Source organism: Myodes glareolus, chromosome 14 (genome assembly GCF_982192425.1).
Source record: "Myodes glareolus chromosome 14, mMyoGla1.1, whole genome shotgun sequence".
NCBI classification, from domain to species: domain Eukaryota; kingdom Metazoa; phylum Chordata; class Mammalia; order Rodentia; family Cricetidae; genus Myodes; species Myodes glareolus.
In genome coordinates, this window is record NC_142039.1 from 77,266,513 (window position 1) to 77,286,434 (window position 19,922).

The 19,922-nt window shown below is 47.3% G+C and overlaps 1 protein-coding gene across 7 annotated transcripts in view; it reads right to left on the reverse strand.

Moving 5' to 3' along the window:
* The window catches only part of Fancc (FA complementation group C), a 118,821-nt gene that overhangs the window by 11,305 nt on the left and 87,594 nt on the right, over window positions 1-19,922 (reverse strand). For all 7 annotated transcript variants that reach the window (XM_048447627.3, XM_048447622.3, XM_048447623.3 and 4 more), the window contains 5 exons: window positions 18,199-18,355; window positions 9,975-10,027; window positions 7,217-7,316; window positions 2,306-2,381; window positions 341-422 (listed from right to left, as the gene is read on the reverse strand). In XM_048447627.3, coding sequence (XP_048303584.3) covers window positions 341-422; window positions 2,306-2,381; window positions 7,217-7,316; window positions 9,975-10,027; window positions 18,199-18,355 — 468 coding nt within the window. The remainder of the gene's footprint in view (window positions 1-340; window positions 423-2,305; window positions 2,382-7,216; window positions 7,317-9,974; window positions 10,028-18,198; window positions 18,356-19,922) is intronic.

Here is a 19,922-nt window from a genome sequence, read left to right on the forward strand (position 1 = left end):
GGAGAGATTAGAGAAACAATGGCAAAGAATGAAGGGGTGGGATACACACAGCTAACATTTCCTCCCTCTGGTCAGGAGCTCAGTCTTCTTCCTAGGGAACCAGGGACAACTTCATGTGGTAGCCAGGGGTCAACATGTGGGGACGCTGTTCATTTCTGGAGCCTCTCTCCTTTGCAGACCTTACTAAAACTGACTATGTAGATGCACTTGCAATGCTAGCTGCTCACTCTGACCCACACTTTCTCCACTTCTCACCCACTGACAGTACGTTGCTTGTCTGAGAGAGGGGTCGAGCAAAGCCTTCAGCTGCCAACCTGCTCAAAGTGGTCAGGGTGCTCACCCATGAGTATGGTCTTCAACTGCTTCTCTGAGGAGCTGGGAAATGTGCAGCAGAGGCTGGAGCCGATGTCTCTGTGGGATAGCTGTGGGTGGAGAGAAGTCGGGGGGAACTGAAGGAAAGCCAAACCCATGGGGAGATGCCCGCAGCTTAGACTGAAAGCATTGTGCAGAAGTGCCCCTGCCCCCGCCATTCACAGAGCCCATGTCATACTTGTCTCAACCAGGATCTGTCTCTGTGTCAAACTTCAGAGTTTCTTTTGTTGTCTTGTTTGAGACAGGGTCTTACTATTATAGCCCAGGCTGCCCTTGACTCACTACATAGCCCAGACTGGCCTTGAATTTACTATTTGTCTGCCTCTGCCTTCCAGGAACCAGGACTATAGCCCTGCACACCATGCCTGATTTCAGGTACCTTTACCTAGAGTACACAAAAGTCAGGAAACGTTTCCCTCCACAGCTCCCTAGGACTTGGTCGGCCTTGTTGCAGATGCTCTGCATTTTTCTTCTTTCCATGTTCTGGCTCTATCTCAAATTTGTGACATCAAAATACTATTCGATATGGTCCATATTGAATACACGAGCAAGGACAAGAAATGGCCAGCTCAACTGTTCTTCTGGGCTGTGATCAGGCCAAGGAAAAAGCACAGACAACCGTGCAAACAAACAGAACTGTTGTGTGTCTGGTTTCACATCTGCCGCCGAGCATCTGATCTGCATGTATCTGTAGCTAAGATCAACCACGGACAGCTCCAGAGGTAGAGAAGCCACCGCTGCTGGACGCACAGCAGCCCCTCCCTGAGGCCAGCAGCATTTCGTCCTTCTAGTCGAAGTGTGAAGTTCATCAGCAGTGACTTTTTATGACCTAGGACCTCATCGTGAACATGAAGGACAGTTCTGATGAGCAGGCTCACACACAAAGCAATGTGTAGGATCAACACCTAGCTGCTCAGTTTTTGTTTAGTCACTTGTTGTCTTTGGGGGATGTAAATAAAGGCAGACAGCGTGAGTTCATGCTGTGGAACATAACTGAATTGCATCCAGGTCTCAGAACCTATGCTCCAGTGTGTTAGGAGCCTCAGGCTTACACACTGGGTTGAGGACAGTAACAGTCCTGCTTTTCTATTCTGCTAATACCTTTTCCTATTGTGTCCCCACTGAATGAAAAAAAAGAGGAGAAGGATATGACTGCTCCTAGGTACGGTGGAAGAGAAGATTTCAAAACCACCATGCAGGCATCCCACTGAAGCCAGTGTGGTCACCTCATCCCAGCTCTGTCAGAGGGCTCTGCCACGTGAGTCACCTTGGGCAGGACCCTACATCTTACAGAAAAAGGTAAAGGTATTTAGACTTTGTAAAATGCTTTGAAACTCTGGACTGTCTGCTTACCTCAAACAGATCTTACTCAAGTATAGGAGAAAGAAGCCACAGTGGCCACAGCAGGGAAACATGAGCCCTCCTTCATCCTTCCCCTTCCTGTCACAGGCCTTGTCTACAGACGGTCGGCTGGCGTCAGAGGGAAAAGGCTCCTTTATGCTCCATAGCTGAGACATTCCCTAAACATGAGCTCATAGACACAGCCACAGATCAACACCAGATTACAGACATGGCCTAGAGTGGCAGATGAATCAGAAAAGACTGGGGCCTAACAATAGAATATACTGAATCTTTTCAAAATCTTCTCCTTGGCTTGGATAAAAAAAAAAAAAAAATCTCCCTGAAATTCTCTGGCTTCATCCTTCGCTTTATCCTTTGTTCTGTAACAAGGCTGCATGGAGCAAAGGAAGGAAAACAAACAAAGGCGCTGCTGCGTTCTGACTCAGCAAAGCTGCTATGGACAGACAATCCCAGCAGCTGGGCTCTCTTCTTTCCCCTTAATCACACCTGGAGGCGCAGCAGGGTCTGCTGAGGAGGAAGAGAAGACCTGGGAGGCAGCCACCATGACACAGACGAAGGCACCTCAACTCACCTTCAGGGCGCTGGGACAGCATGGCAGTGAGGGACGGAGCACCGTACGGGAAGTAGGTCTTGAGGGAAAACTTCATCTGCAAGAGTCAGAATGGAAGTGGTATGAACACTGGGACGGGGGCGGTGAGAACAATAAACCAGAGACCAGACCCACTGTCCTAACACGACAAAAGGTATCCTCACTTTTATAAACGTGCTTCCAATAATCTCTTAAGAGGCCAAACAACATCTTCTGGAACTTAGGGCAGTCACATCATCTTGATGCCATTTTTACTGAAGTTTCTGCTCACACAAGTCCAGCCACAAACATCATCTATTTCAGAGAGAGCTGCTAAACACTCGTGGGATAGGACCTCACTGTGGCATTTATGACAACCAAAGTTGCTAACAAGCAGCCCCATGGGGCTGTGCATACTAACTGCATCTCCCAAGGGCACGGAGGTTTTGCAATAAAACTAACACAGGTAAAGTCCACAGCACACGAGTTATAGGCTCTAAGTATAAAGCTTGAGAATCTTGGATGAACATGTGAATCCCCCTGACCAGAACCTCATCATGGCACACAGAATGCTGCTGTCACCCTGGGGAGTAGGTCAATCCCCGAACCCTAGGCTGGCAATCAATATTTTAATTTCAACAGGAGAGATCAAGAATTACACCCCAAATTTCACACAGACAGACACACCAAGTGTGCATGCTTCTGATCTAGTCTTCCCGGTCACAGAGCTCATGCACCAGGATTTGCTCATCTGCCCTCAAAGATGAGTAGAATTAGCGCTGCTATGGACACTCATGTCTGTCTTTGTCACAGGTCTTTTCGAGGGTGAGGACCATGGAAGAGGTAACTTTTCAAGCCCGGCAGTGCTCCATCCCCATCACCGGATGAGAATTACTTGCCAACACTGGGTGTTGTGGAACTCATTGGCTTTAGCTAGTCTGCCTGGTATGAAACATTCACACGTTTGATTCTGAGCTTGCTGTATGGCAGGTGACGCTGACCCCGTTCATGTGCTCAGCAACAATTTGAATAGTGTTCTGAAGTGTGTGTCCATTAAAAAAAAAAGCAAAAAACAAAACACAAAATACAAAAACCAAAAAATTGCAAGAGACAAAGTCTTTCAGGATGAATACTGCAAATGGCTCTCTAAGCTGTTGGGCCATCTACCACAGAACACTGTATTTTAATGACTACCTTGTGACATGGTTTCCTTTTGTCCCATATGTTTCTTTCCCTCACTGGAGATCTAGCAGAGCTGTTTCCACCTCAGAAGTCCTGGGGCCACCTTGAGTTGTGGCTCCATGCCTTGCTGTCCCAAGGGCCTTGGTGAGAAGTAGGCTTAGTTACCATGCTGAAGCCCTTTTTGTTCTTGTCAGTTTTGTCGGATTTAACAATATTCTACCCCACGGGATAACTTCATCTATGGGAGACTCAACACAACCCACTGCCTATCTATTCACATGCTGCTGAGCAGGGCACACTGGTGTACGTGACAGGAAAGAGCAGAGGGAATGAAGCTCATACAAGACTCCCTGACGAAGGGAAATGAGTTGGGTAAGGGAGCACTGTACTTTGTAACCAACATGGCAGGGTCTGTGAGACCTAACTCTGAACCCGTAAATGGGCACTTCTAATCTTGTCATCCAACAAATGCTCAACACAACATGTTTACAGCAGAAAGCACATGTAAAAATACTAGAAAATGGCTATGCTGTGGTTCATCTGTGCAGCGGACTGCCACAGAGCCACCTCTTACCACAGTGTTGGAGGCCTACCGCCATCTAAAGCACCGAGAAGAGAATCTAGGCTCAGCTATCATATGTGTTGCCTCTCTGTGTGTCTCATAAGGGCAAACAAAACTAAATCCAAAACCATTATTGTTGTCCCATGTAGCTAATCAAAGTATTTTGGAAAAAGGAAGGTAATAATGAATACAAAACTCAGCCTGGGTTTGCTGGGTGCAAGAGGCAGGGAGGCAGGTGGGAGCACATGGGAGTCAGCACACCAGTGACCCAGGTGTTGTCTGGGGTGGAGCACACGGGAGTCAGCACACCGGTGACCCAGGTGTTGTCTGCAGGTGGAACACACGGGAGTCAGCACACCGGTGACCCAGGTGTTGTCTGCAGGTGGAACACACGGGAGTCAGCACACCGGTGACCCAGGTGTTGTCTGCAGGTGGAGCACACGGGAGTCAGCACACCGGTGACCCAGGTGTTGTCTGCAGGTGGAACACACGGGAGTCAGCACACCGGTGACCCAGGTGTTGTCTGCAGGTGGAACACACGGGAGTCAGCACACCGGTGACCCAGGTGTTGTCTGCAGGTGGAGCACACGGGAGTCAGCACACCGGTGACCCAGGTGTTGTCTGCAGGTGGAACACACGGGAGTCAGCACACCGGTGACCCAGGTGTTGTCTGCAGGTGGAGCACACGGGAGTCAGCACACCGGTGACCCAGGTGTTGTCTGCAGGTGGAGCACACGGGAGTCAGCACACCGGTGACCCAGGTGTTGTCTGCAGGTGGAGCACACGGGAGTCAGCACACCGGTGACCCAGGTGTTGTCTGCAGGTGGAGCACACGGGAGTCAGCACACCGGTGACCCAGGTGTTGTCTGCAGGTGGAGCACACGGGAGTCAGCACACCGGTGACCCAGGTGTTGTCTGCAGGTGGAGCACACGGGAGTCAGCACACCGGTGACCCAGGTGTTGTCTGGGGTGGAGCACACGGGAGTCAGCACACCGGTGACCCAGGTGTTGTCTGGGGTGGAGCACACGGGAGTCAGCACACCGGTGACCCAGGTGTTGTCTGGGGTGGAGCACACGGGAGTCAGCACACCGGTGACCCAGGTGTTGTCTGCAGGTGGAGCACACGGGAGTCAGCACACCGGTGACCCAGGTGTTGTCTGCAGGTGGAGCACACGGGAGTCAGCACACCGGTGACCCAGGTGTTGTCTGCAGGTGGAGCACACGGGAGTCAGCACACCGGTGACCCAGGTGTTGTCTGCAGGTGGAGCACACGGGAGTCAGCACACCGGTGACCCAGGTGTTGTCTGGGGTGGAGCACACGGGAGTCAGCACACCGGTGACCCAGGTGTTGTCTGGGGTGGAGCACACGGGAGTCAGCACACCGGTGACCCAGGTGTTGTCTGGGGTGGAGCACACGGGAGTCAGCACACCGGTGACCCAGGTGTTGTCTGGGGTGGAGCACACGGGAGTCAGCACACCGGTGACCCAGGTGTTGTCTGGGGTGGAGCACACGGGAGTCAGCACACCGGTGACCCAGGTGTTGTCTGGGGTGGAGCACACGGGAGTCAGCACACCGGTGACCCAGGTGTTGTCTGGGGTGGCTTCGCTGGCTTGTTGCCCAGGGGTCAGCACAGACAGCACAGACAGAACTGTACGGTGGCTCCATGACTATGAGCACTCGTAAGTGGACTCCTGAGTCGTCAGTTAAGATGGCGGCTGTCAGAAGCAGCCCCAGGAAGAGAAACCATCGCAGGTTAGGTGGCTGCTGCTCGTCTGTGTGTGAAGCCAAAGGCAGGTGATAAACTCTTGTCTGTTTTTGAATTCCTACCTTGCCTAAAACTAGGGCCCAGTGTAATCTCTTACTCCTAGACATACATGGCAGCAGTCAGTGTCTTAAATCAAAGGCGCTGTAACTCCAGTGCAAACCCACAGCACCAAGGCCAGCAGACACTCATGGCAAACTCAGAACAACATTCAAGTCAATGCTGAGGAAAAAAACTTTCTCTCATTCTCTGCCTCAACTTGGGCATTCCAGAAGTCCAAACAAGGACAAGGTTTGCCGGAGGCCATTTCCTCCCTGGGGACACCAAGAGTGCGGTGAGGGAGGACGGCACATGTTTACCACTGTGCTCACAACACTGAGTGCCAGCCAGTGCTTTTTGGCTGAGGTCTCCTCCCAGATGCCAAGCTGGGAATCTTCAATGCTGTTTGCTACAATCTAGTTAATTTCCCCCAGGGAAAGAGGGATGGCAAGAGTAAATCACAATGCGTATGGTTGCCTTAGGAAGCAGGAACATCTGCTAAACCCTGAGACCTCCACAGCCTTGGGCTGAACACCCTAGCTCTGCCCTCCTAAGTGAAGCTGCAGACAGCTGCACAGAGGACTAGTCTCTCCTTCACTGAAAAGGTGTCTAGGACCAGTGCCATTCCACGTAGGCAAAGCACCACAAAAACATCCCTGTGTGATAGGAAACTCTCCTGCTTCACACAGTCATTCTAACCAGCCAGCAGCCCTCACAGATGCTGTCCAACCTCTTTTGCTGCGGGGAACTTGGAGTCCTTTGATCTACTGGTGGTATCTAACTTCTACCACTTCTTCAAGTCCCTCCCTGTCTCCACTTCCTGTCTGACCCGGGGCTCTGGTGGGAATAAAGACAATGATCACTGTGTATGCCCAGCCTGCAGTTTCTATAGTACATCCTAGGTAGACTACACAATGTTTCTTGATGGCCACAGGGCCAGCTGCAGACAGAAGAACAAGCACAGAGAGCAAGGGGGGCGAGGATGAGGCTAGTGGGGATCCTCCCTCTAGAGAGATGGCCAATGTGAAGACACAGTCAGACACAGCAATGGGCAAATGGTGACGGGCACGGGGAATGCGGAAGGCAGACAAAATCTTTAGTAATTTTCAGTTAAATGTTTCATCTCTGCAGGAGTTGGTTCTTTGGAAGCTTTCTTTGTGAACAAGACTCCACCACCATTTCTGGAAACAAGGATGGGAGTGTAGCCAGTGTCAAAGCATGCACCTAGCACGTGTGAGTCTGTGGGTGGTCTCCAGCACCAGAAGGACACAATTTCTCAGAATAAAGATCCTTTCAGCCAATTTCCAAATGCCCACCACAGCCCCCTTCACTCTGCAGTGACTGAGCAGCGCTCACAGTATGATGTACCTGCTTGTGTTCTTTTTCCAGAGCTTCTGCCAAGCATGACATGAATATCTGAAGAGCGGCGAGCACCTCTGGGGCTCCGTCGGTTTCCAGCAGCACAGACCTGGAGGGAGCAGAGTGAGACAGTGCCATACTGCCCCCCACATCACAGATCCATGCCACAGCTTGAGCTGCGTCTCAGTTCATCCTGGGTGAAGGCGGGAGGAAGCAGCCGCCCCTCAGGTCTCTCTCATACACCTTCCCATGGGCTGGCTTCTGTTCTCAAGCACCTTAGTGTTCATGGAGCACAGCGCAGGCAGCATGTGCTCTACTTTTGTCACCGGGACAAGACTAGCTGCCTGGAGAGCAATACCCTCAGTCAAAATCACCAGAGAGGGCTGAGGAATCAGATATACGTGGGTTTGGTTTCCATCCATTTTTATACAATTAACTTTTTTTAAGAAAAAAAAACTTTCTCAAACTTTGACTTAAAAACACTAGCCTGTCGTCTTACATCTGTGGCCATTTAAGTTAAAGTTGGTATGTTTTAACGGTAACACAAATGGTGAGATATTGGTTGTAAAAATTCCCTTCCTAGGTCTGGAGAGATAGCTCAGTGTTAAAAGCACTTGCTGCTTTTCCAGAGGAGTTGAATTCAACTGCCAGCCTCCATATCAGGCAGCTCACAACCCTCTGCACCTCTGTGGGGACCTGCACTCATCTGCATATCTCCAGACAGACATGCAAACACTCCTCTGTATACCACACGGACATACAAACACTCCTCTGTACATCCCCACACAGACATGCAAACACTCCTCTCTGTACATCCCCACACAGACACGCAAACACTCTGTATATCCCCACACTGACATACAAACACTCCTCTGTACATCCCCACACAGACACGCAAACACTCTGTATATCCCCACACAGACATGCAAACACTCCTCTGTACATCCCCACACAGACATGCAAACACTCCTCTGTACATCCCCACACAGACATGTAAACACTCCTCTGTACATCCCCACACAGACACACAAACACTCCTCTGTACATCCCCACACAGACACACAAACACTCCTCTGTACATCCCCACACAGACATGCAAACACTCCTCTGTACATCCCCACACAGACATGCAAACACTCCTCTGTACATCCCCACACAGACATGTAAACACTCCTCTGTACATCCCCACACAGACACACAAACACTCCTCTGTACATCCCCACACAGACACGCAAACACTCCTCTGTACATCCCCACACAGACATGCAAACACTCCTCTGTACATCCCCACACAGACACACAAACACTCCTCTGTACATCCCCACACAGACACGCAAACACTCTGTATATCCCCACACAGACATGCAAACACTCCTCTGTATATCCCCACACAGACACGCAAACACTCTGTATATCCCCACACAGACACGCAAACACTCCTCTGTACATCCCCACACAGACATGCAAACACTCTGTATATCCCCACACAGACATGTAAACACTCCTCTGTACATCCCCACACAGACATGTAAACACTCCTCTGTATATCCCCACACAGACATGCAAACACTCCTCTGTACATCCCCACACAGACATGTAAACACTCCTCTGTATATCCCCACACAGACACGCAAACACTCTGTATATCCCCACACAGACATGCAAACACTCCTCTGTATATCCCCACACAGACACGCAAACACTCTGTATATCCCCACACAGACATGCAAACACTCCTCTGTATATCCCCACACAGACACGCAAACACTCTGTATATCCCCACACAGACATGCAAACACTCCTCTGTATATCCCCACACAGACACGCAAACACTCTGTATATCCCCACACAGACATGCAAACACTCCTCTGTACATCCCCACACAGACACGCAAACACTCTGTATATCCCCACACAGACATGTAAACACTCCTCTGTACATCCCCACACAGACATGTAAACACTCCTCTGTACATCCCCACACAGACACGCAAACACTCTGTACATCCCCACACAGACATGCAAACACTCCTCTGCATATCCCCACACAGACATGCAAGCACTCTGTAAATAGCCACACAGACATGCAAATACCTACAGATAATTACAAATAATAAATCTTTAAAAATTCCTTTCCTGGAGCCTGCTGTCTGCCCTGGAGCCCTTCCTCCATGTCTTATGTGAGAAGCAGGTGGCTGAAGGCAGGCCCAGACCCCAGCTGCTCACACCCACATGGGGCAGGAAGCTTTAGTCTGTCTTTAGGACTCCACTGTTAAAATAGCCATGAACTTCCAGAACAGAGCCAACCTGGTGTGGTACATACTCTTTACCACTGGTCCTCTAAAGCCAGACTGTCCTTAGGACCCAAAACCACCATGCTGTTGAAAAGTGGGTTTGTGCTGCCTTTCAGAAGGCTCTGTTCAGAATAGCTGTGTCTCTTGGCTTTCTTCAAGGTCTTTGACAAAGCCCAGGTAGCCCTCCTGTGGTGAAGGGCTGTACTGCTTGCTTTACTTGGATCTGGGGAAAACCCTGCGTGCTATTTCACTAATTCAATTCCACTCCTCTACCACTGAGTATAAAAAGGTTCAGAAATACCACCCCTTTCCTACTACTACTGACATTTCAATGCACACTAACTTCTGAGTTTTCACCACTAAGTGCTATCCAAAAAACTCAAGTCTCAAGACAAAGACTACTGCAAGGATTTCTATTTATGTTTGGAAGCTGGGCATTTCCAGACCGACTACTCCCAAAGACATTGTATTTACCTGAACATTTCATCTACAATTCTGAAGATGGCAGGATGGCAGGCTGCTTGCGGCTATAAAAGGAAAAGACCGTGAGACAGTGAAATACAATAGGCGTCCATCAATAGCAACTTTGGATGATCAGGAATACAAGGGGTCTATGGCTGCTCCAGAAAAGGGGCACGTTCCTTTTCTAAGCCAAATGAGCACTGGGTTCATTGAAAAACTCACACATAAAATGCCAGCAGTGGTTCGTTCTCTTTGGGCAGGGGCTGTGGGCAAACTTTACTTATTTTTATATTCCAATTATGTCCTCTATCTTCTCTAATAAGCTCATATATGTAGAAAAAAAGTAGGCAGTAACAAACCACTTTATGACTCAGGCCACGAGACCTGCCTTAGGACCTCCTCAGCTGGTCTAGAGGCACCCCAGCACCCTCCACCCCGAATTTGCTAATGAGCACCTAAGTGCTGGGCATTCAGTGCAGGACACATTTAGCAGTTAATAGAAAGCACAGCTGTGTGACACCCAATGACAGCCAGCTCTCTAGCCCTAGAACAACCTGTTGGTGGATTCTTGATGGTTCCAATCCAAAGAAGCTGGCTCCCTCAGTGGGCCTTACCAGTGTCTATGTATTTTTTGGTCAGAACATAACACTTGAGTTTATAAGAGATTTTAAAAATCCCATTTGCATTATAAAACTCACAGTGGCACTCAGATATGCGTAGTCCAGGCTCTAATGAAGGAAATTTCTGAGTCATTTTGTGCTTGCTATGACTAGTTTTGGGAAACATTTCTCATCGCCATCTCAGGCCCTATGCGTCACTTTTCTGAACAATTCCGAAGAAAGCTCAGTGTCTATCTCCTTGTCTTCCCATTTGTTAATTCTGCCAACAGCAGCTTAACTTGTAACATGGAGTATGTGCCATCCAGTGGTCATATGTGAGCATTACAGACTGCCACAGACAAAGACATTTATGATTTGCAAGTTAATGCTTTCTGACTTTGAAATAAAGTAACCACGATTTCTAACCCTTTGTTAATATACATCTTTAACCAAATGAAATGAACCTCAAATTCTCATGAACGTGTTGCTTACTTAAGAAATGAACGACAGAGGAAGGGCAGGTTATTTCTTGACGCTGATCTCAGAAAGTCATTTAATTTGCCTGCTCTTCAGCCTCACTATAAACACTTACAGTTCTTAGAGGATTTGGACACAGGCCCAAAAAACCCTGAAGGAGTTTCTATGTGATCATAACGGAAAAGTCCAAACAGGAGAAAAGAAAACTGCATGTCTTAAAGAAATAGAAATCAGCTAAGTTTGCCAGGACAATTCTGTTTTACGTAGGAATGCACCTTCCAAACATCCACCACCCCCAGTCATAAGACCAGACCTGGATTCAGGGAGGTAAAGTCATTTTCTTTTATCCCAGCCCCACCCCAGCCACTCAACACTGGAGAATCATGTGGGCTGATAATATGGATTTCTAAATAGAAAAGAAAAAGAAGATGCAAGAGGCACCTGAGGGACACCAAAACCACAAAAGGACACAAGGAAGGTGTTCTAACCTAGTCTGTCGAAGAGAGAACTGGATGAGCTTTGCTTTGATGCAGTGGTTTCCTTCTGAACAGATCAGCTGGTGATTCCAACCCCAACAGGTCATGGGATCCACCCACCCTATGTGGTTGGACTCTACAGGTAGATGTCTTTCTTTGTAAAGACTTCAGATCCGTGGTTTCTCCCAGCTTCACAAGCTACTTTAGATTCTAAAACAGGAAGAGACAAGCAGACGGGGCATCTCCTGAAATAGCCAGGACAAGGGTGGATGTTTAGCCGTCCTCATTACTCTCCCCGAGAGAACCCCTTTCTCCTCTACACTCCTTACTGGAGGTTTTCCCAGGACACCATTTCAGTTATTTCCTAAAGATCAAAGAATTCCCAGGTCCCTGTGGCACATGTAAGCCAATTTTCTCACCAGAACTAGAGCTCTCATGCATGCGTCTCTAAAAGTCAAATTCTACCTCTCACAGAATCCCTGTGAGGAGGAGGCCGGTTTAAATCCTCTGCAGAGTGTTTTACAGGTCATCAGTGGGACATCAAAGGTCACTCTGCATTCCAGGGCTCTACAGCTTTGCCCTAAAACATGAGATCTGTGCAATTAGCTTTCCTACCAAAATAAGGGAAAAGAAAGAGAAAAAGCAAGGATGCCTCAGGTTCCATCTGCTCCTCTGTTTTTCTCCATCCTCCCAAATCTTGTTCCTTCTTAAACCCTCTCCTCCATCTGGCCTAACAATCTTCACATGGTGATCGCTTCATGCCAGGGAAACCACATCATCAGGAGACACCAGGAACACGCTAATCCTTTCCTGCCTCCTCGCTTTCAGTAAGCACTGGAGGGTGGACAGATGATGATGGACACCTGTGGCCCCCTCCCTCTCTGCTGGGAACCAGAATGTCTCCATCTTTCCTTTAGGTTCCCTCTCCCCAGGACAGCTCATTCCCATCCCTCAGCAGCACTCAGCAAGGAGTCAACATGGATGGCACAGAACATCAGTGAAAGAGAGGCGAGGAGCGCTGACTGCCAGCTCCCTGCTCTGTGCCCCGAGCTGTGCGAATGGTGCTGGGGCCGTGGAGCTCACTAAACTGCTGTTCTCATCCTAGGGTGTCAAGGGCTATTATAAGCTACCTAACACTCCAAAGAGAACGCACAATAAGTTTCTCAGGAAGACGACACATTTTTTTCTATCAATTGTTTTCAGATTGTGTGTGTGTGTGCCTGTGTGTATGTGTGTGTGTGTTTGAGAGAGACAAACAGAGAAAGAACTAGAAAGAAAACTCTTAGGTGATTCACAGAGAAAAGTGAGTACTTCTGAGTCTAATGAAGGATCATAGATGAGAGCCACAAGTCTTTCACACAGAACCAACAGGAAAACAGCAGCTCAAGTTCAATACTTATGGATGGATTCTTCTTTCTCGGCCCATTTTAATGTTGTTTGATGACAGAAAATGGTCATTTGAGAAAATGAGCTGAGAAGTTTCCCTTCCAATTTGCACAACAGAGGGGCAGCCCATCCCCTGTGGAGCCAACGCCCCTCCCACAGCTCTGCTGACAAGAGAGACCCCTCTTTGTACAGACATGAGTTAAAAGGTGGTGACCAGAGACACAAATACATACAAATTCAAACAAAACAAAAATAAAAGCCTCTTCTAAAGGAATAGTCCTTATAGGCTTCAACAACAAACTCTTTTACCGAGTTTAAAAATGATTTGCTTTAAAAAAAAATCCCCCTATATAAAAATATTTCACATTGATCATGTAATGGGACACTTTCATAGATACATACTTTCATTGTGGCATTTTCTTTTCTATTTTTAAAATGTTAAACATAAAACTAAACAACCCTTCACATTTTAGAATCGATTTTGTTTAAAAGATTCATGTTTCTTGCAACAAATTTGAGCTTTCTTTTTAATCTTTACCAGATGCTGTTTATACTACAAGCAATTTTTTTCAGTACCCCATAATGCAATTATTGTTTAATTAGTGATAAATCTGTCATTCCTGGGCTTAAAACCTTAACAAGTACCAAATGTGCTCTTATGTTGTAAGTTTACATGAGGTCTCAGTGTCAAGACGGAGAAGTAGGGGCACACACACTGTGGGTGCCCAGCTCTGCACACTTGACAAACTCTTCCAGCCCTGGTCCCTGTATGCTCACCTTGACCTCTCAGTTGGAGGGGCTGTATGGTCCACTGTTTTTTTTTTTTTTGTGTGGTCTGTTTGTGGGCCTCTTCCCCTCCACCTTCCAGTAGCTACAATTGCAACCCCAGGAGTGAAGATTATCCTGCACCCTGGGCTTTCTTTGGGGACAGTATTGGGGCATCTAGTGCCCTCGTGAGGCTGACACTGGAAAGCGCAGCACAGACAGAAGCCCCACCGCACTTTTCTGGTCCACCAAGGCCATATGTCACATCAGAGCTCAGGCAGGACGGACCTCAGGAACACTCATGGAGATGCAGGGGAGAAAGGCTAGAGTACCAGTGAAAGCTGTCCGTGCACAAACACAACAACGTTGTTGAGGACAGGAGTTACCACTTTGGTTGTATTTTAGCAATGGGGTTGTGCAGGGGACTTTCCGGGAAGTTTCGCCTTCTGAAGCCACAGTGACCGCCCTCTGAAGAATTCCTACCTGACAGAAGGAACACACTGAGGTGTCTGGAGCTCGCAGAGACAAAGACACTTTATTGAGCTACCAACTCTTCTAAGTAAGATAATTAATGAGAATAGTCTCCGACTTAAGGGCAAAACGAAAGCCTTAACCTGCCTCCTGCTTTCCATGCACCCCTTCTTTGGGGCAGCTCTTTCTAGGCCCTAAAGTGGTGGCTTCTAGCAGGCGGTCAGCTCACAAGGAGTGCATGGAGGGCATGGGAACCAGGGTGCCCCTGGCTTTGGCACGTAGCACAGTGTAGCAGCCAAGCACAGGCCACCCTCCCATCCAGTCGGCCCTTTTCATTCAAATTGGGGGCCTAAACAATAGCTTTCTGGGCTCCACACACAGAACTGTAACAGGAAAACAGCCTCCTTGATACAAGGCCAGCCTGGGCAAAGAGCATGGTGCCAAAAGGGCTGCATAATTAGCAAGTGGCTTTCACTACTTCTGACGTCAGTGTTTAAGGTCAGGTCTGAGGCTACGGATTATGGTCTCCTGGTGACTGTTCTGTCAAAGGAAACACAAGACCATCTGTTTTTGAAACTTTTAGTCTGCAAAGCAAATGACAAACTGGGGTTAATACCCTGATCTATCTGGGGCCACCAACTATGGCAGGCAGCCATGATCTTGGGGCAATGAAGGGTAGGGAACCAAAAGTTGAACCTCAAACATAAACAGGTTTGAGAATGCATTAATAGTCACAAGTTTCACACATGTGCATGCACACATCTTGTTTGGAATTAAGGTGACTTGAAACTAGTTTCTTATTATTCATTGTCTTACCAGAAACTGCCAGGCCTCTGAAGGCTCCGAAAGGCCAAAGGACATTCAGGGAGGTCATTACACTTTGCACAGTCCTTTTTTATTCTTCTTTTTCTGTTTTTCTTTTTCTTTTCTTTTTTGCTTCATTTGGGTAACTATAGAATTTCCAGAAATCATTCTAGATAGTCCCAAGAGATGGGAATATAATTAACAGTGTTCCACACACAACACAAGTTATGTAGACCATCACACTTTAATTACTGTCAGAATCCAGCGCTAATGCAATTGGCATCAGGTTTCTTGGGCAGCAAAATGCAGCAGTGGAGCTGAGTCTTACAGATCTGATACTGTGAATGGCCCTGTCAATGCTTGAAGATGCTGCATTGTGATAAATGAATCAGAAGATGCAATTAGGAAGCGGGCTCTTCAAGTTACCCCTGTAATCACTCAGCCAGGTCACAGGGCTTATTCTACCCTGCTGGGTTCTCTGGCTCTGTGGGTTCAATATGGTAGAGGAGAATACCTAAGCCAATCAGGGGCTTCCAGATTGTTGTCTGTATTGTAATTATATCCATGAACCACAAGGCATAGAGGGGTCACATCCTGGTAATGCCACAATAAATTAAACCAAATAACACACCCTCAAATCCCCCCTCAACCATAATAAAAGCTCTGAAGCTCCCACAGATGATCCTGATAAACTCCCAAGCTCCTTGTCAAGGAAGGTTACTGCCCACAGCAGTACGGTCTGAGGTTCGCTCAATACAATGTCTTTGGGAGGGGCACTTTGCTGTGCTCACCTAGGACAGCTTGGGCCGAAGGCTCCAGGTAAAATGGATGTAGACAAGGCTCAGAGAAGAACCTGTAACATCAACAGTCACACAGCCCATGGGACTGGGAAGCTTTCCACTGAGGGGAGATACAGAGGACAGTTATGAGCAAGCTGCAAGCGAAGAACCCAGTGCCATCAGTTTGCATTGAAAGCAAGACAGACCAGAGATGAAGTAAAAAAAATCACAATGTGCACATTTAATTTAGGAATAAAGGCATTTACCAGACAAAGTAACTTACTGCCTTAACTTGGAAGGGTCTGTCAGCGGCTTCCAGAATCACCTACAAGATCTTTAAGGAAGCTGCACTCTGATTTCTAGCCTGAAGATTCTACACAACTTTTGAAAATGGTGAGAAGTAGCAATCATGAATGCAAACGTATGTACACACGCACACATGTGAGAGAGAGGAAATTCAAGCAACTGCTGCCCTATAACTGATTCCCTCGCAGTCTCCGATGTGAAAGAAGGTTTCAACAATGCAGGGCAGCCAGCCTGGCAGCTTCAGCACCTTCCTCAGTCTAGGCCACTGGGCTGAGATAGCACTATCCTGCACTGCTATGGAACTCACAGCCTCCATCAGATGCCCTAGGTCACAAGAGCCCCTGAGAACACAGGGACAGCCACTGAGGATCCTGTAAGGAGCGCCACTGCACCTGTAATGCTCTGCTCCTTAGCCACATTGAACATAACATTAAGTTCTACTTTTTTTTTTTTTTTAGCTTGAGACAGGGTTTCTCTGTGTAGTCCTAGCTAACCTGGAACTCACTCTGTAGACCAGGCTGGCCTCCAACTCACAGAGATTCGCCTGCCTCTGCCTCCAAGTGCTGGTATTAAAGGCATGCGCTACCACACCTGGCTCAAGTTCCACTTTTAATAGGATTCACATGACTGTTGTGACAGCACAGTCTCCTCTCTGTAACCATGCTGAGTGGCTGAGGTCACAGTGACAACTGTGTGTGGTGTCCTGGGCCTTCCACTCTGAACCCTGACTCTAGGAATCTGGGATAAAATACCTTCGAGAAGAGGAAATACCAGTGCCTGCAGACTGCACTTGAGATACAAGCCTCCATGACTCTACCCTGGAAGCATGCACGCTAAACAGGCACTGGTGGCTTTTAAGTCCACTGAGGACTTCACCAGAATCTAGGCCTAGGCAGTGTCTTCTGTGGACACTGGCTGATTTCTTATTAGCACTCTGTACACAGTAAATCTCTTTCGTATTTTTTAAGTGGTCTTGCTATGTTGCCCAGGCTGTTTTTAATTATATTTCATTTATTGGAGGTGGTGGAACATGTCATAGCACGTGTAGGAAGGTCAAAGGGCAGCGTGAGGTAGCTGGCTGTCTCCTTCCACCCTGTGGGCACTGAACTCATGTTGTCTGACTTGACAACAAGCACCTTCACCCACAGAGACGTTTTGCCCACCCAATCAAACTGATAGAAAATAGGCTTAACTGATTCCCAATTGTGCCTTCTGAGTAGTTGGAACAAGTCAGTGCTCAGTTTGGTTTGCTTTACATATACAAACACTTACACACCTCTGTTTATTCTTCCTTTGTGTATCTTATAGGAAAGCAGTGAATTCAAAAGACACTTTTGTCTCAGTCTGTCTTAAATAAGAGGTTCTGCCCTCACTGGGGAAAACATAATTGTTGTGGGGAAACTGTCACTAGATATTGTGTATTCTTTTTCCTGGGGACACTGGTTCTTACAAAACCCCACTAACCAAGCTAAAGGCAGACACTGACTGGCCAGGTCCTAACCACTGCCTGGAAGTCGGGCCACTGGTGCCAAGACCTTAGGGTTCTTGAAGGAAGTGGAGGCTTCAGTAGGCAGAAGCTTCACCCAAAAGAAAACGCACACAAATCCAACTGGTTTTGCTGCTTTAAATGTTTTTCTGAGCTCTCGTTTGTTTCTCTCTAATACTCTACTCTATCCTCACGGAGAGCTGTAGGTTCAGTTTCTAAATTTGTATTAACTGGTTTTTCTTCTTCCTTATCTATAAGATCCCCCATTTTAAGAATGTTTCTCACACTAAAATGAGAAACAGAATTTTTTAGAAGCCTATTCTGTCTGCATCTCTGGCCTCTTCAGACCCCTGGGAAGTACATTCTATACAAGCCATAGGTAAGGACATGGCCTGTCTGTCTTCTGTAAAATGGGGAAATGTGGTAGAACGGAGCATCAGGAGGTGAATGTAGCGAGCGAGCGAGCGAACACACACACACACACACACACACACACACACACACACACACACACACACACACCCCATAGGAAAGTCCTAGGGCATTAGATGTCCCTAACTAAACAAAAACGGGCAGCGAAAAGGCCCCAGCTCTGGTCGCACTTTTTATTTCTGTCATTCTTGAACTGAAGGCAATATTCTCAGCAATTCTTAAGGGTTTTTCTTGTCACTAAAGCCCAGCACGTACCAGCAATGACTCTTTTACACAGCACTCCATCTCTCTCAGGCAATTTCTCTTGCTGGAGAGCAGCTTTTCAAAAAGATGCAGCACTGCTTTTTCAAGACTGGGGAGATGCCGAAACCAGAGGCTGACCACAGAGCACATCGGCAGAATGATCCTTTTCCTTTGAGCAAGAAATAAACAGAAGGTTAAACAAAAATAGATTCCTGAAAAGACATCAAAATGAGCAATGTTTAAACGGCAATCACTAATCAAGTGTGTGAGACGTGGTCTTCTCACCATGGTCTTGGCAGCTGTCAATATTGATGCATCTACTTGTAAAATACTATGGCAATCTCTCACCTAAAACTTCGGGAACCCTTAGAAGGTGAAGACTGCTTCCCAAAGTCTATACAAATACATATCAAAGAAAGGGAAAAAGGAAAAAATGAGGTAAACAAAACCCCTGTGATGTCCAGGAAATAAGGACATAAGTTAAGAGACAAGCTATGTTTAAAACTGAACTAGATTGAGACCGGAAATAAGTCTATAGTCCTAAGGAAGTAACCTGGCCCTTCATAGCCTCAACTTACTTATCTGTAAAACCAAATTGGCTAGAAGGATCCAATGTAGTAGTGCACATGTAATACACACACAGCACAGACCACCCTGTGAATTCTCAAAAAATAAAAATGCAAGTCTTGATGGAAGATGGCCCAGTTGGCGCATAGTAAATCTTATGTTATAGTCAAACCATGTCATGTAGCTTTAACTTAGTATTTTGTCTTTTGTGTGTAGTCTAAGTACATGTGACAATGTGGCATATGTAAATGTGTGTATTTCCATGCACGCATGTATGCAGAGGCCAGAGGATGACATCAGATCTCCTCTAATAGGCAGGGAATATTTCTGAACATACAGTGCATGGTTGGTTTTGTTTTTCCTTTCTTTTGGACAGACAGGCAGCCAGCGAACACAGCAAGAGCACTCCCCTGCCCACATATACTGTTGGGGCTACAGGCATGTCAGGGATACTCCCAGATTTTAATTTGGGGTAGAGCCCTGTCTGAGTGGGGGTACTGCTCAGCATGACACTGGCACCTGAGTCTCCTCAATCTTGGAGTAAAGATATACCCTAGTCTGTGTGACAAGCTCATAATTATAAACAGAAATGCCTCCGACTCTCAAAAGTGTTGTGTTTTAACTTAAACAGTTGCAACATGTCACATAGTCACCTTTTGTGGTCACACGCTGCCAGGAGCTAACTGTACTTCCTTATCTCATCCACTGTACAGATGCCAATCTCCCTTTCTCTCTGGATACCACACTGATACCAACTGCTTCAATCTGACTATGATGCCCACGACCCATGGCTACTGCAGTCATCGGTAAGAAACTCATCCACAAACTATGAGTCTTCCAGTTAAAAACAGCTTCCCATGATCCCTTCTTTGGTAGAGCAGGCTCAGAATTTCCAACAATGCTCTAACAACAATCAGCAATTCATTCTAAAAGGAACAACCAGGAATGGTCAGACAGATGACACGGATCAGATACATGGGGGTGGGCTTGGGGTTTCTATGTCATCTCCAGGTAGACCAGTCTTGCAGTGTCTTTGTGTTCACCTGGATACTTTTCAAGTCCTGTGGCTGAGCTGATGTATGACCAGCCACTGGTAATTACACCCAGTTCTAGTGGTCACAAGGCTGTTTGCTTGGCTGTTAGCCCTGATCCTGAAGCTCTCTAGAAGC